Source organism: Ranitomeya imitator, chromosome 9 (genome assembly GCF_032444005.1).
Source record: "Ranitomeya imitator isolate aRanImi1 chromosome 9, aRanImi1.pri, whole genome shotgun sequence".
Lineage (NCBI taxonomy): Eukaryota > Metazoa > Chordata > Amphibia > Anura > Dendrobatidae > Ranitomeya > Ranitomeya imitator.
In genome coordinates, this window is record NC_091290.1 from 118,128,452 (window position 1) to 118,142,368 (window position 13,917).

At 46.3% G+C, this 13,917-nt stretch overlaps 1 protein-coding gene across 2 annotated transcripts in view; it reads left to right on the forward strand.

Moving 5' to 3' along the window:
• Positions 1–13,917, forward strand: part of CENPT (centromere protein T) — a 146,874-nt gene that overhangs the window by 86,124 nt on the left and 46,833 nt on the right. For both annotated transcript variants that reach the window (XM_069738602.1, XM_069738601.1), the window contains exons 6-8: positions 428–567; positions 10,760–10,829; positions 12,165–12,307. In XM_069738602.1, the coding sequence (XP_069594703.1) occupies positions 428–567; positions 10,760–10,829; positions 12,165–12,307 (353 nt within the window). The remainder of the gene's footprint in view (positions 1–427; positions 568–10,759; positions 10,830–12,164; positions 12,308–13,917) is intronic.

Here is a 13,917-nt window from a genome sequence, read left to right on the forward strand (position 1 = left end):
CCTAGTCCTGTAGTGATAATCTCCTGCTGATAAAACACTGATTTTATTAGAACAGCAACACACGGCCAAGTAAATGATACATCGCTGGAATCTGCGTCTCTACTCCTACCTCATGCTGATCTCAGATTACATCGCAAAAACCTGCTGACAGATTCCCTTTAATGTCATTTTTGGGCAAGAGGGTGCAAACAAAGTATTAAAATTGTGTTTGTATCCCCTTTTTTGCCATATACCACTTCTCTCGACATTTAGTTAATAAATTGGCCCCGTTTTTGCCAGAGGAGTTCACGTTTCCATAATTGAATTCTACTTTTTCTGTTCAGATTATCATTGTTACTCTAACGTATGTAAAAACAATGATCAATGTTTTACCCTAAATAACGAGGATTGAAAACTAATAGAGCATACAATGTGCTTCACCTTGTAGCATGGGTGATGTAAACCTAAGCCTGCCAGAATTGGATGACACCGAATACGTAACCGTAATGAGAAAAGCTGGGAAAAAGAGAAAGTTGAGAATTTCTGAGTTTGAGAGGGAAGTTGATAAAAGACTGACAATGAACAACGGTAAGAATCCTTTATTTTTTTTACTATTTAGTTTACATAAATCACATTTTTTACAATTATTCCACAATGTGCACGTGTGCTTGGCGATTTTGATTACTTTAAAGCAGGGCTGTGGAGTCGGAGTTAGAGATGGAGCCCATTTTGGTAGAGTTGGGAGTCGGTATAAAATGGACCGACTCCTAAAATATATAATAAATTGGGTACAGTAGTACAATGCAGTTTGTGGGGAACATTTTTTTCATCAGAATTTTCGAAAGTTATGAAATGTCCTATAAATTGTCTGTCCTATTCCCGGTCTAAGGTCTAGACTTTTAGCTGAGATGAATCTGTGCTGCAGTTTATGTTCATAAGTAGTGAGGCTCCTCCTCTACAGATAAGGGAAAAACAACAAACACACAGGGAAGGAAAGCCTACATTCATCTCAGAATTTCTGGAGTGAACAGGAAAGCAGAATTAAAGAAGGTAAGTACTTCCTAAAGCCTATCTAAACTTTCAGTAAACTGTGTATAAATCAATAGTCCAGTATATGTTGTCTCTGTATGCTTGATGTTTTAGTTTGTTTTTCCTCCTAGCTCATGCTTGGAGAAATTAGCTGCTCTGTTGACTTATATACACTATACATAGAATTTAAGGGGGAAAAAATGTCTAACATCTCAAATTCAGAACAGGGTCGATGAGAAAAAAATAAATATATATATATATATATATATATATATATATATATATATATATATATATATAATATTATATTATATTTAGTGTGTGTGTTCTGCAGTGTGATTCAGCACAGACATGCTCCCTCCCTCTTGGACTGTAAAGAAATATGATGTGAAGCATTTAGTGAGCAGTACCCTGAGACAAGCCTGACATTGAAAGTTCAACACATTTTACAAACTTTATACTTTTCATCTGTCCTATTGATTTGTGCAAAGATTGTTTTCTTCCTGTCCCAAAATATACAGTGCCTGATTCCCCATTCTTGCAAGAATTACAATATACTTTTTTTTTTTTTTTTTTTTACAGGACAAAATTATTTTGATAGCGATTTACATAGTTACAAAATAGAATCATATAAAGGCAAAGCGTATATTGACCAAATAATGTAAAAATCTTTATTAGGATAAAATGGACATACAAAATCTAAAATAGTAACCACAGAAAATGTTTGGTTAATGAGCCAAGCAAAACATGAGTGGCACCATTACTGAGCAGATGGTCTAGTAAGACATGGTGAAACACATATAGTATAGTGTGTCACTATACTTATGAATAATCCAGGATGAAACTACAATGGCACTCACAATACATATTGCTAATAGCAAGTACTTCAAGCCATAATGGCGTGCCAAAGTTACCATACACTAAATAGACAATAGATGGCAACACAAAAAAACTCTGCACTAGCAGCAACAGTAACAAAGTAAAAGATAAAGTCTTACAAAGCTCAGGAGATGGTGCCACAGCCCCTACGCGCGTTTCGGCGAAGGCACGTCGCCGAAACGCGCGTAGAGGCTGTGGCACCATCTCCTGAGCTTTAGTAAGTCTTTATCTTTTACTTTTGACAGCTCATCGAACTTGTTGTGAAGGGCAGTGTACCATTATCATTATTTGCACGACCAGCTTTTACAGCTCTTAATGGAGAAAAGGCTCTCAAACATGGTGTTTCTCTGGAAAGAGAAAGTATTAGAAAATTAGTGATTGAAGAAGCCCTTAACCAAAAGGAAAATCTTAAAAAGACTCTCAAGAGACTCTTTGTATTTCTTAAAATGTATGCCTGCACATGTCAGAGTGAACTATTTTGCTATCAACATTTGATATATTTGTGACAACAAAAAAATTGTTAATAAGACACTGGCAGTAAAAGATACTAAAGCTCATCACCGCACCCAGTTTCTCCAGGCCTTAGTGGAAAAAGTTCTGCAAGATTATGAACTAAAAAAAGAACAGGTTCTTCCTATTGTAACTGATAATGCTTCAAACATAAGTACAATTAAACTGATTAAATGATAATAATGAAGGTGAACAGCAGCTAGAACATTTCTAATTCAGTATGTTGGAGATGGAAGGCCACGGTCCTGTTCCCATAATGGAGGACCAAACCAATATTACTACAGAAGAACAGCAAAATGATTCTTTACAATTGGATGATCTTGTTGAAGCTGTTTCACACCTCTTTCCTATTCATCACATGCGCTGTGTTGTGCACACGCTGCAGCTGGCAATAAGAGATAGTCTGCAAGAGGGACATGCTGGAACTTTGATTAGCAAATTGAGGAAATTGGTTATTGCTGCCAGAACCCCTAGAATTGATTCCATCTTGAGGAGACGTGCTGGACAAGGGGCAATTGTGGATCAAGCCACTCGGTGGGGCAGCACCTATTTAATGATTGAGCGATTGCTTGAGCTGAAACCCTTCCTTGTAGATATGGCCAACCCTCAGGTAAAACTACTGTACATGAAGGTCAATGGACACAGGTGGCTGAATTGAAGGAATTGCTTTATCACCCATTTACAGTGACTAAAAAGTTACAAGCTGAGGATTTAACTCCTGGCATTTTTATAAAGGAGTGGAAGAACTTGTTGTTTTGCCTGTCCCAAAGAGGAAGTTTAATCACAGATGGCATTGCTGCTTCAATAAAATGGAGAGACACTGCTGTTAGAAAATAAAATTTTTCTGGCAGCTGTTTATGTGGACCAGAGTCATCGTACATTGCAGGATGATCAACAGCTTTCTAAAGGAAAAGAAGCTCGGTAGCAGTTAGGATGAGTGGGCTACAGGATGGCCAAGAGCAAGTGGGCTCAGGTCCTGCCAGTGCTGCTGCTGCCGTTCCTTCATCCTCATCAGATGACGAGTTTGGTTTCCAAAAGTATTTGGATGACATGGAGCAGGCAAAGCGTTGCCGCAGGGAAAAAGATTCCACACCAATAGAAAACAAATTGACCATATTTTGCTTGCTCTCAAAGTAGAAGAGTTCAATCGTTCATCAAAACTGACTGTGCACGAGACAATTCCTTTACACCCTGAAATTGTTATAGATGTTGCCCATGTGGTTACTGCTTTGCCACCAACCTAAGTTAGTGTAGAGAGGTTGTTCTGTAGCCTTAAAATAATACGGTCAGATTTGAGGTAATCTATAAAGGAGGATCTGATGGAGGCGATATTATTTCTCAGAACAAATTCATAGACTGCACAAATGCTATTCAGTGCGTTTTTGCTGAAAAAGTTTTTTGTTTTTTTTCTCTTACTGCATAGTGTATAATAAAGTGTACATATTCAAAAAAAATGTTGTTCTAAAGTTGTATTCCAATAAATATATTTTATGTTCTATCTAAATGGCTTGTTTATTGTATCATTATAAAGATTAAAAGCCTGATGTTGCCATTTTACTACAGTAAATTTATCACTTAAACATGAACCATGTATGGTGGAGTCGGTGTCATGGAAATTGAGGAGCCTGAGTTGGAGTCAGTGGTTTGGCTTACCGACTCCACAGCCCTGCTTTAAAGTGGTTCGTCTAGTGTAATGACGTATTACTTACCCACAGGATAGGTGATCTGTTGCTGATTGCTGGGGTCCGAGTGCTGCTCCGCTATCTGTCTTTCATAGACAATGAATGGAGTGGTGGTACCAAATGCTTAACAAATCCTCCATTCACACGGGACTCCAGTGTCCCTTTTTCGGGATCGGTGAGTCTCCCAGCAGTCAAAACCCCCAGTGGTGTAGATAGATAAGTCCGAACCCCTTTGACACACTTGCGACATCATCTACCTTTAACCACCATCTACCATAGTCGCTGTGATTTCAGATGCCAGACCCATAAAAGGGTGTTCATTGTGAGACGGCCCTTTAAAAGTAAAATTGCAACCCTTATGGGCAGTGTTTGCTTTCGTCACAATTTGTATTTCTCCTTCGCCACATTGGGGGACACAGGACCATGGGTGTTATGCTGCTGTCACGAAGAGGCTGACGCTAAGCTGAGACAAAAAAAGGTTAGCTCCTCCCCTGCAGTATACACCCTCATGATGGCTTCCAGAGACCCAGTTCAAGCTTAGTGTCCGTAGGAGGCACACTGGATTTAACTCTCTTTTTTTACTGGATGAAGGGGCGACGGATCCTTTCAAGGCTCCGATCTCCCCGAACCACCAACAGGCGAGCACGGGAGTTCACCTCTCCGTATCCCCTCCTGCGACGTGGGATGCCACTGCCTGAGCTGATTTTTGGGGGCGACGGGCCTTTTCTAGGGACCGATCTCCCTCACCCCCCCTTACAGACGAGCACATGGAGTGTCCTCCATGTATCCTCCTCTGCAGCCAGGTCTTTTTTGCCGGACATCTGCCCTGCCCACCAGGTTTACCCTCGGCTGCTCAGAGGTACCTTACTTTGTGGCGTCCGTGCAGCCCCCACTGCATCACCACTGATTCTGCAGGTTGATGGAAGGAGGCGGACGGTTCTTCTCCACCCACCTTCTCAGGGGATGGTGGATGGAGGCTCCCCAATCCTTGCACCGTCCTTTTCTACAGACTCCCGGGCATAGCTCACCTATGTGCAGCAGGAGTCAGCGTTCCCCCTCTTTTCGGGGTAAGTGCCTCAGGGAGGGGGGGGGGGGGGGTCGGCTGCTCTGCAGTCCGGAGGGCTCCCTTTTTACCAGCGGCAACGTTTTTTCTGGGCCCCTTAGCCTCCGGTGCTTAGCGGTTGCGCGCTGGGCCGAAGCCGAAAATTTAGTCCCCGGCTTCGGCCTAGCACAGGCTGCATCCCGATAGGCTCCGTCCCCCGTTTCGCGTCATTATACGGCGCCGCCCCCTGGTCCTGGCGCTTCTCGCTCTGCGAGATCTCCTCTCCCCATTCTCTGCGGCCATCTTGGATTTTTTCCTCTGCACGCCGCAGCTCCAGCTCTCCAGCCGCAGCTTCCCACACGTGCAGCGTTTTCATCGCCGACTGTCACCAGCACCTCCGCCGCCTCTCCTCTCTCTCTCTCTCTGCGGGACACAGGACCTCGGGTAAGGAGACCACGTCAGGTTCTCCCCTGCAGCGCCGCCCTCGCTTCCTTAGATTCAGACCCTGGTCTATCTTACATTAGGGTGCACCATGTCCCAGTCAAAGTCTAAAAAGTCCTCTAAGGTGCATACTACCTTCTTTTCTGCGTGTACCACCTGCCAGGCTCCACTTCCTCGGCCTCAGAGTTCCCCCCCTCTGCTCAGTCTGCGATGCCCCAAGTGCCCAGGAGCCCTCCACCGCCACCGACCCTGGGGTAGCTAGTCCCCCTGCGTGGGTCGCTTCTGTCTCAGTCCGTGGATTTTTTAGCCAATGCAATCAAATCCATTCAGAACCCCCCTGGGGAGCGGGGCAATCCTTTTCTTGGGGTAAGAGATCCCTCCGTATCAGGGGAATCGTCGGCCAGCAGGGGCCGCTCTCTCTGAAAAGAGGCACGGTCATCCAGAAAACGGATCCGCACTACCTCTCCTGAGCGCTCATCACGCCAGTCAGCCTCGGGCAGCTCCACCTCTCGCTCACCCTCTTTAGGGGCTCGTAGCGTTCACGACTCTGAATATGAGTCTGATGTATCCTTAGACCCGGATGCTCCGGAGTTTAGATCTACAGTGGACTCCCTCATTGAGGCAGTCAATCACGCCCTCAAGGTGGACGATGACCCTAATTCTGCTCCGGACCACTCAGTCTCCTTTACTACAGCCAAGCGTTCTCATAAGACGTTCGCCTCTCACCCAGATTTCCTGGATATAGTCAGGCGACACAGGGAGCGTCCGGATAAGCGTTTCACAGGCAAAAAGGCCCTGGAATCAAAGTATCCCTTTTCCGCAGATCTCGTTAAAGACTGGACGGAGTCCCCTTTGGTAGATCCTCCGGTTTTGCGCCTTGCTTCCAAAACTCTCTTATCCGTTCCAGATGGCGCTTCAATTAAGAACCCCCCAGAACGCCTGCTAGATTCCCTAGCTCGCTGAGTGTACGAAGCCTCGGGTTCTTCCCTATTTCCCTCCTTTGCCGCGGCTTGAGTGGCCAAGGCGCTAGTTTCCTGGGCAGATGCCCTAGCAAAATCGGTTCAGGAGCAGGATCTCCCGTCAGAGGTGGCGGACATTGCCAAACATATTGCCATGGCTGGTGATTACGTGATGTACACATCCCTCGATGCAGCGAATTGTGCAGCAACGGCGGCTTCAAACGCCATCACCATCAGAAGAGCCATTTGGCTCAGAGAGTGGCACGTAGATTCCTCCTCTAAAAAGTCTCTGATTTCCCTTCCTTTTCAGAGCGGGCGTCTTTTTGGAGAAAAGCTAGACCAGCTTATTTCTGACGCTACAGGGGGAAAGAGCAAGTTCCTTCCCCAACAGAGGCCCAAGGCTGCCTTCCAGCGCCAACCATATTTTCGCTTTCGGCCCTTTCGTAGCAGTCCAGCCTGGTCCAATCCTGCCGCCTCTTCCAGATCGGACCGATCCGCTCGCTCAGAGACGTTCGTCCCTCTTTCAGGCCGAATCAGTCCTGGCGAGGAAAGCCTAGGTAACCCAGAACCAGAGGGTCCAGGCCTGCCAGATTCCCTTCACAATGACTCGGGAACTCTTCCAGTCGATACCACCAAAGTAGGTGGACGTCTACTTTTTCAGCAAGTCTGGCTCTCCGTCATTCACGACGAATGGGTCAGGGATCTGGTGTCATCTGGCTACAAAATAGAGTTCTCTGCCTCCCCTCCAGCTCGGTTTTTTCCCTCTCGTCTCCCCAATTCGGGGGCTCAGTCTTGCGCCCTTTTTTGCGCCATTCGTTCCCTCCGCTAGAGCGGGGTTATTGTTCCGGTCCCGGAACACGAGAGGTTCAGAGGTTTTTACTCAAACCTCTTCGTCGTGCCCAAAAAGGACGGGAAAGTGCGCCCCATTTTGGACCTGAAGCTCCTGAACAAGTGCGTAAAAGTTCGGCACTTCAGGATGGAATCGCTCCGGTCGGTCATCTCGTTGGAGAGAGGGGAATACCTGGCATCGATAGGCATCCTTGATGATGTCTATCTTCACATTCCAATATTTCCGCCACATCAAAGGTTCCTCCGCTTTGCCATCCTAGAGGACCATTTCCAATTCACGGCCTTACCCTTCGGTCTTGCCACGGCGTCCAGGGTATTCACGAAAGTCATTGCCATTCTTCACTCTCGAGGAGTGGTCGTGTTACCTTACTTAGACGACCTCCTCATAAAGGGTCCGTCTTTTCAGGCCTGCAAGGCAAGCGTCCGCATTACCTTGGATTCTATTTCGCGCCTGGGCTGGTTGATCAACTTGGACAAGTCCTCCCCGTTCCTGCCCGTCGGATCTCCTTTCTGGGAATGATCCTGGACACCTCAAGGGGTCTGGTCTTGCTTCCTCGGTCCAAGGCCCAAGAGCTTCAGCAAGGAGCCCGGACGCTCTGCCATCCTCGCCCGCGACCCATTTGGTTCGCCATGAAGATCCTGGGCGAAATGGTAGCCGCAATAGAAGCGGTCCCCTTTGCTCAACTCAATCTCCGCCCCCTACAACAGGCTCTGCTGGACAACTGGGACAGGATGCCCTTCTCCCTCGATCGTCCTTGCCCTTTGTCTCCGCGGATCAGACAATCCCTTGTATGGTGGACCCTGGGTCCATCTCTCCTCCAGGGGAAGTCTTTTCTCCCGATCTGCTGGTTAGTGGTAACTACCGACGCCAGTCTCCTCGGCTGCGGTGCGGTGTTTCTTCACCACTCTGCTCAGGGTCGTTGGACAGTGCGGGAGTCGAGGCTCCCTATAAACATCCTGGAGATTCGTGCGATCAGACTCGCCCTGAGACGCTTTCACTCCCTGCTCGCGGGTCACCCAATCCGAGTCCAATCGGACAATGTCACAGCGGTGGCATACTTAAACCACCAAGGGGATACCCGCAGCAGGGCGGCGATGCAGGAAGTCTCCCACATTCTTCGCTGGGCCGAAGCCAACCATTCCACCATTTCCGCGGTGCACATTCCGGGCGGCGAAAACTGGGCGGCGGACTTTCTGAGCCGTCAAGGCCTTGCCTCGGGGGAGTGGGAACTCCATCCAGAGGTTTTTCGGCAGATCTGCCTTCGCTGGGGGACCCTGGACGTGGATCTGATGGCGTCCAGATTGAACGCCAAGGTTCAGAATTTCATTGCACGTTCTCGGGATCCCCAGGCTATCGGAGTGGACGCGCTGATATCCCCGTGGCATCAGTTCCAACTCCCATACGTGTTTCCTCCTCTTCCCTTACTGCCGAAGGTGATCCGGAAAATCAAGACAGAGGGGGTTCCGGTCATTCTGGTCGCTCCGGATTGGCCATGTCGCGCTTGGTACGCGGAGCTCGTTCAGCTCGTAGCCGACATCCCATGGCGGTTACCAGACCGCCCAGATCTGCTTCGTCAAGGGCCGATCTGCCACCAGAGCTCAGGGGCCCTACGTTTAACGGCGTGGCTGTTGAAACCTGGATTCTAACTCGAGCTGGCTTCTCTCAGCAGGTCATTCCCACCATGATAAGCGCGCGCAAAGCGTCTTCCATCTACCACCGCACCTGGAAAACCTTCTCGTGGTGCAGATTCAGTGGTCGCCCTCCGCTCGTTTTCTCTATCCCTTGCATTTTGGATTTCCTTCAGCCCGGTTTGGATTCCGGCTTGGCGCTGAGTTCCCTCAAAGGTCAGATCTCGGCTTTATCCGTGTTATTCCAACGTAGGATCGCTGCCAACCTTCAAGTCAAGACTTTCATTCAGGGGGTCTCCCATGTGGTACCCCCCTACAGAATGCCGTTGGAGACCTGGGATCTCAACTTGTTCCTGGGGGTTCTTCAGGAACCTCCGTTTGAGCCTCTTCAGGACGTTCCACTTTCTGTCATCTCCTGGAAGGTTGCCTTCCTCGTAGCTGTGACGTCCATCAAACGGGTATCAGAATTGGCCGCTTTATCCTGCCGGGCCCCTTTTCTTGCCTTCCACCAGGACAAGGTGGTCCTTCGCCCATCTCCAGCCTTTCTTCCTAAGGTGGTCTCAACTTTTCACCTTAATGAGGACATCATTCTCCCTTCTTTTTGCCCTCAGCCAAAACACAGGGTTGAAAGAGCCCTTCACACCCTGGACATGGTACAGGCCCTTAGGAGGTACATTTCCAGAACGGCTCCTTTCAGAAAATCGGATTCCCTCTTTGTTCTCCCGGAGGGTCACAGAAAGGGTTTGGCTGCGTCTAAAGCCACGATAGCCAGATGGATTCGATCTGCTATCCAGGAATCCTATCGGGTCGGGGGCAGACCTATCCTGGCGGGGATTAGAGCACACTCCACTCGGTCGATGGGTGCTTCCTGGGCCATCCGGCACCAGGCAACAGCGGAGCACGTTTGCAAGGCCGCAACGTGGTCCAGCCTGCATACTTTCACAAAGCACTACAATGTCCACATTCATTCCTCGGCGGACGCGGCCCTTGGCAGACGTATTCTGCAAGCGGCCGTTGCGCATTTGTAGTCAGATGGTACACGGAGTTATTTGGTTGTATTGTTTCCCTCCCAGGGACTGCTTTTGGACTTCCCATGGTCCTGTCCCCCAATGTGGCGAAGGAGAAATGGGGATTTTTGTGTGTACTCTCCGTAAAATCCTTTTCTCCGAGCCACTCATTGGGGGACACAGCACCCACCCTGTTAGCCTGTTCGGCTTGTTACCTTTTTCAGTTTTTGACTGTTTTTTTTTTGGACATGTTATCCTCTAATGTTACTTACTATTTTTGGTATTATTCTCCTACTGCTTTTGCACTGAACTGGGTCTCTGGAAGCCAGCATGAGGGTGTATATTGCAGGGGAGGAGCTAACCTTTTTTTTGTCTCAGCTTAGTGTCAGCCTCCTAGTGACAGCAGCATAACACCCATGGTCCTGTGTCCCCCAATGAGTGGCTCGGAGAAAAGGATTTTACGGTGAGTACACAAAAAAATCCCTATTTTTTTTTATAAATTGTATGAGCCACCACTTGCCCTTCGCCAGTGTTCACCATGCTGCTCAGTTTATCACCTATAATTTGCACCTGGACTGAAGAAGGGCAAGTGGTGACTCTCTTGTGTATTCAGTCACCTGATTTATTTATTTTTTGTTATTTTTTACTCTTGACTTTTTGGAGAGGTTTAGAGATGTCCTAAGGTAAGTAAATAGCTGCTTTTATACCTTTCCTTGACATACTCTCTTTAAAAGGTGTTTTTATTTCTCCTAGATAACGACAATGTCTCACTTGATAGTTTTGCTAGCTCATCTTCACGAGCCAACTCTTATACACTCTCAAGGTAATATGTATTTAATATTTTTATATGTACACATGGAATGCTCTATGCTATGTGCTAGTTGTATTTACTCAGAGGGTACACACTTGTTATATGGGTATAGGTAGGAGGAGTTTGGAATTACCGTAACCCTTTACTTCCTCCCTGCCGATGTCCTTTTCAAAAGAACAGATGGAAATATAGAGCTAAAATGATCTGTATATCTTGCTAGCTGGAAAAATCCAACATCAACGCTGGTTCCAGGAGGCAGGGTCTTTGAGGGGGGGGGGGGGGGGGCTGGTTTATTTCTCCCCAATTGTAAATGGCAATATGTAAAAACTAAACATTTTTAAAGGGAATCTGTCAGATTTAGTTTTGCTATTTAATCTTAGAAGAGCATAATATAAGGGTTGAGAGCCTGATTTCACTGATTTGTCACTTGCTCAGTAGCTTTCTGTAGTTTCAGTACAATCAGTGTCTTATCAGCATGAGATTATTACTACCTGACTAGGTCTTGTGTACACTGCAGTCTAGGTAATCTGGGTAACCACGCCCCCCACCACTAATTGGTAGCTTGCTGACAATGTACATAGGAAGCTGCCAATCGAAGGTGTGGGCTGGGCTATACCGTTCTAAGCACTTCTAGATCTGCAGCAGAGAAAACGGGGATTATATCAAAACTACAACAAGCAGCCTAGTAAGTGACACATCACTGGAATCAGGGTCTCAGCCCCTACATTTCCTGGCCCGCCCTTACAAATGGCTGGTTATGTTAAAAAAACTGACCGGCCAAAGAAAAAAAACGGAGTGTGCAATATAATGGCCGCCATGTGTTAACCGCTTGCGCACTGCATGTGCTAACTGGGCTCAGTAAATTAACCTGCCCCATACAGGAAGGGTGCAGGCTTTTATACAGCAGACATCGGAATCTGTCCTCATAATGTCCCTGTCGATCGTCAGAGCGCTGTTTAAGATGTTATTATGGTAGCTAGGACCAATAATATTAAAATTAAAAAAAAAAAAATTACTTGTAGGAAAAAAAAATTATATAAAAGTTCAGATCACATTCTCCTCTCCTTTTCTCCCGGGACATAAATGACATCATCTAAAAGAAAGATTAAAATAAAAAAACATATAGACCTAAGTGTCCGAACAAATCGGATATTATGCGTCTCCCATATTTTGAACCTCAATAAAAAAAATCAAAATGTCAGTTGTTGTTTTTTTGGTCACTTTGACTTACCGTACTCCCTCCCCCTGGTACCATTCCTTCATCTTATTGACCTAAGACTAATACCAATAAAAAGTATTGCTCTCGCTGCAAAAAAACATAATCCTTTTATAATTTATTAATTTCAGGCCATTTGAGACTAAACTGGATAATTCGGCTGTACCAGAAACCACTTTCAAGAAAGTTTTATCGCGCCGACCGAACAAAGTGTACATGGTGTCCGTAGATGATTTTGAGCAAGGGGTAGACGACAAGTACCAACGATTAAAAGGTGACTTCCTGTACAAACTTCTCATATAAGCTCATCAGATGACCCGATATGCCTTGTCTTTATCATCAGTGAGGGTCTGACCTCTAGGACCCCTCTAGGACCCTCACTGAGACTGAAAGGGCCGCAGTGCCGGTGTAGCGAGAAGCTTCTCCACTATTTTTCCCTGCACGTCGGCGATACCGACAGTTTCTGCCATTAGGCTACGGTTTAGGGCCCCTTTCCACTTGTGAGAAAAAAAACGGTCCGATTTACGGACCGAAAAAACGGATGTAACGTGTGCGATTGTCATGCGAGTGTGATGCTATATATTTTTTTTTTTTTTTTATCGCAACATCCGTATGACATTCGTATGGCTGTCCGATTTTCACGCACGGGTCTCCTTTGAAAAGCCGGTAATTCAGCGCAGTGTACAGTAAAATCACACTGACAGGTTAGATTAGAGTAGATATATACACATAGAATAGAATATATATATATCTCAGCGCTAGGTGGCTTCAAAGCCGGTAATTCAATTGCCGGCTTTTCCTGTCTTCTTCACAAGCCCGACATGATATGAGACATGGTTTACATACAGTAAACCATCTCGTATCCCCATTTTTTTTTTTTGCGGAACAAATTGGCGTGGGCTCCCGCGCAATTTTCTCCGCCAGAGTAGTAAAGCCAGTGACTGAGGGCAGATATTAATAGCCTGGAGAGGGTCCATGGTTATTGGCCCCCCTAGCTAAAAACATCTGCCCCCAGCCACCCCAGAAAAGGGACATCTGGAAGATGCCCCTATTCTGGCACTTGGCCACTCTCTTCCCATTCCCGTGTAGCGGTGGGATATGGGGTAATGAAGGGTTAATGTCACCTTGCTATTGTAAGGTGACATTAAGCCAGATTAATAATGGAGAGGCGTCAATTATGACACCTATCAATTATTAATCCAATTGCATGAAATGGTTCAAAAACACACACATTATTACAAAGTCTTTTAATGAAATAGTCACAGGTTGTTGTAATATTTTATTAGACTCTTAATCCACCTGAAGACCCTCGCTCTGTAACAAAGGAAAAATAAAAAAACAACAATATCCCATACCTTCCGATGATCTGTTACGTCCCACGATGTAAATCCATCTGAAAGGGGTTAAATAATTTTACACCCAGGAGCTCTGCTAATGCAGCTGTGCTTGTGGCTGTAAAACCCCAGAGAATGAATGGAAAGTAGGTCAATGGCCTGTAGTTACCTTCATTTGAGGTGAGGTGCCCTCTGCTGGATGTCCTCATGAACTCGAGCCTGGGAGCTTTTCTGAATATTTTCCTACGCTTGAGTTCATATGAGGACATCCAGCAGAGGGCGCCTCACCGCAACTGAAGGTAACTACAGGTCATTGACCTACTTTCCATTCATTCTCTGGGGTTTTACAGTCACGAGCACAGCTGCATTAGCAGAGCTCCTGGGTGTAAAATTATTTAACCCCTTTCAGATGGATTTACATCGTGGGACGTAACAGATCATCGGAAGGTATGGGATATTGTTGTTGTTTTATTTTTCCTTTGTTACAGAGCGAGGGTCTTCAGGTGGATCAAGAGTCTAATAAAATATTACAACAACCTGTGTCTTTATT